Source organism: Cryptomeria japonica, chromosome 4, assembly GCF_030272615.1.
Source record: "Cryptomeria japonica chromosome 4, Sugi_1.0, whole genome shotgun sequence".
NCBI lineage: Eukaryota > Viridiplantae > Streptophyta > Pinopsida > Cupressales > Cupressaceae > Cryptomeria > Cryptomeria japonica.
This window is the reverse complement of record NC_081408.1, coordinates 483169280-483172349: the sequence shown is the minus strand read 5'-3', so window position 1 is coordinate 483172349 and position 3070 is coordinate 483169280. Positions and strand designations below refer to the sequence as shown.

At 41.3% G+C, this 3070-nt stretch overlaps 1 protein-coding gene across 1 annotated transcript; it reads right to left on the bottom strand.

Moving 5' to 3' along the window:
- Positions 1-305: 305 nt before the first annotated feature.
- Positions 306-2501, bottom strand: LOC131060443 (uncharacterized). The gene has a single exon (XM_057993678.2). It carries the CDS (start codon positions 2499-2501, stop codon positions 306-308), a length of 2196 nt encoding a protein of 731 aa, XP_057849661.2.
- Positions 2502-3070: the final 569 nt, after the last annotated feature.

Below are 3070 nucleotides of genomic sequence, written 5' to 3'. Positions count from 1 at the left end.
AAACATAAGAAATAAAATGTTGGTTGCAATTTCTTATGAAAACGCTACTAGGTAAGAGGAACACGACCACAAACTTAGATTGAGGAAATATCATATATATTCATTTACATAGTATATCTCTATTTCTGTAACACTAACTGCATATACCCATATGCTGGAAATACACATGGTGCTTGCAGCACAACTTTCATATTCCGTATCACAGATTCACAGGCCAAAATACAATATTCAGATAACTTTAAGAACGATAAAAGCTCAGTCCAAGTTTGAGAAAGAACCACAGCTACTCCTTCAAGGAGAGGAGCTTAGCTGTTGACCTCAGTCAAGCCGAACACAGTAAGTCCCGGTTTGAAGATGCCTGTTTGAACAGAGTTCAATACAGCTCTTACAAGGCGTTCTTCGTGCTTTCCCATATACGCTGTGCATACTTCCAGTACCTTCCGAAAAAGAACTTTGTCTGTGTCAGCTTCGTTCTTGGCATAAACGAGAAACTTTGCAAACAACTCAAAGCATCTACAATTCCCTGGAACAACCTCTTGAAAGCCATCGAATACTTCCCTCAAAGAAGGCAAAGTTGTCCTGGCATAAGGATGAATCCGCTGCAACCCAAAAATATTGTAATAAAGAGGGAAAAAAGATGCCCTTATCATCTGCTTTTCTTCTGTGGTCAGGACATCTATGCTGTTTTCCACTTGCATAGCAATTTTCCCCAACTCAAGATCAGAGAGCATGGTGTCTAAGGGGTAAACGAGTTTAGCGATTTCTTGCAATGGTGATGCTTCGGCTGCTACTAACGATCTTTCTAACATACACCGCTTACACTCACACTTAAATCCCATTCCTCTGAATGCCGATTCTCGTGCGAACAACGGCAGAAGACTGTCAAAGTAAGGGATTGTTATTTCTTCTCCAGCTGCAATTTTTCTTGCAGCTATAACAAACATGGCTTCCCCCACAACAATGTAATTTGCGTTGGGAAAACAGGAATGATTGAGGAAAGAGGGAAGTGCCCACAAACCATATTGCTCATTTTGTCTATTCATTTCACTATTTGATTCAATAGTCTGTATTTGGCACCACAAATTTTGCATTAGCTTTGCAAGTTTATGCTGGTCTAACTCCCAACCTTGATTGGGAATATCGTAGTTATTCCAGCTGCCATTATTTATCCGGAACAGATCCATGGGTGGCACCTTCATTTCATCCAAATCAGCAAGGTACTCTAGCTGCTGCATTATCCTCGGAGATGACGCTGCACAGGAAATGATTTCAGCCTCTAAATCCCGTTTAAGATGACCAAGTTTTTTCTCCACGTCCATCACACCACGCATGTCTTTCTCGAGGCTTCCTTTCAAGCTTTTTCTCTCGTTTCTTCTGAAGGCAATGGCGTTCTCAACAAGCAGAAAATCTCCAATATCTACATCATCAGTGACAAACAATCCTCTGCCGCGCCCTACTGATTTTTTAATCAGAACGGGACCAATATAATTGCTCAACTCAGGCGCATTAGAACCGTTTATGAAATAGGCAGAGAGATCGAATTTACCTTGCTGGTTCTGATAGCTGAGTTCCTTTGATTTTTCATAGTGCAACTGGATGTCGTTTGCTGTTGGGGACTGCTCCAGAGCTCTATCAAAACATTGACAAGCTAACTTATATTCTCCGAGATAATGAAAAGCACGGCCTTTGCGAAACAAGGATTTGAGGTGCTTCTGATCAAGGGCTAACGCCTTGTCACAGTCTTGCACAGCATCCTCATACTCCTTCAACCTCAACTTTGCCTCTGCCCTATTAGAATAAGAATACAAAAGAGCCTCCTTCACTTTCTCCTGGATGTTGGAAGCAGAGGGCATCTTGTTGCGCGAGAGAGCCAAGTCTATGCAGCTGGAGTAATAGTCAATAGCCTTGTTCCAATTCTCTTCCCGGAAGCACTTGTTGCCTTTATTGCGCAATTCAAGCAAACTCTTAGCCAATGAAGTTTCTTCATTTCCTGGAAAGGAAGCCAAAATCTCAACGTTTTGAGGATTATCAACGCGCAGCATGAGCACACCATCCTGGGCGCCTTGTTTGAAGTACGGCTGTTTGACTGCAACCTTTGAGCCTTTGGGATATAGACTGCTCGGACTTTGATTGCTTGAAGTGTTGTATATTGCAAGTCGAACAGCATCTCCAAACTGGTCTTCCAAGAGAGTCATAGTGCCCAACATCATGAAAGCATCAACACAGAGCGTTCCGAAGAGAACACGGCCTTTATGATACTTATCAATTTCAAGCTCCCTTGCTCGAATGGGCCGCAGCCCTTTCAGTGGGACTGATGGCCGCCAATGCTCCGACTGTTTCCGCATTGAAAACCCCATTCTGGTATACCCTGGTATTGATTCCGTCTGGCGGATACCATTGTAAGTTTTCTCATGTGCTTCTACAAGAGTTTCTTTGTCAAACTCATGTGAAGCCTGAAACACCTTGAAATTTTCAACCAATTGCTCTACAAAGTCGGCCATATCTCCCAGTTTTTGTCTGAGTCTCCAGTAATGCAACTTCTCTGCTATAAAGGGGGAAGATTTCAACCAAGTATCCCGTTGAACGAAAGATTTAAAAAAGCGTAGTGACCTCTTAAATTAAAGGTATTCACTCTGAGTAGGTCAATAAGGTCACGTCCTCAGCTCTTTTGCTCGTTGCATGACTAGGAGGTGGCGGTACAATACAATTCGGTGTAAGCGTGATTTTTCTTTTAGAGGTGGCGGTACAATTATACGCGTGATTGATGGGTGGGGCAGGATTACAATTAGTGCCTTCAACTTTATGATAAGGTATGTCCTCAAAGCTGAAGAGAATCAAATAAAGTTGTCTGATCAAACATGCTTTTAAGTAACTTGGGTTTTAAGCAAATCCTTTTTTTACATGGTTTTTGAACAAAAAGTTAAAGGATCCAATTGTTGATTTTTGCGTAGTTTACATTTTTTTAAAATAGTAACTTAGGTTTTAAGCAAATCCTTTTTTCACATGGTTTTTGAACAAAAAGTTGAAGGATCTAAGATTGTTGATTTTTTCGTAGTTTACGTTTTTTTAA

Bases quoted from the DNA above. Each gene is read 5' to 3' on its own strand.
- LOC131060443 (XM_057993678.2), bottom strand. From the start codon at position 2,501: ATGGCCGACTTTGTAGAGCAATTGGTTGAAAATTTCAAGGTGTTTCAG.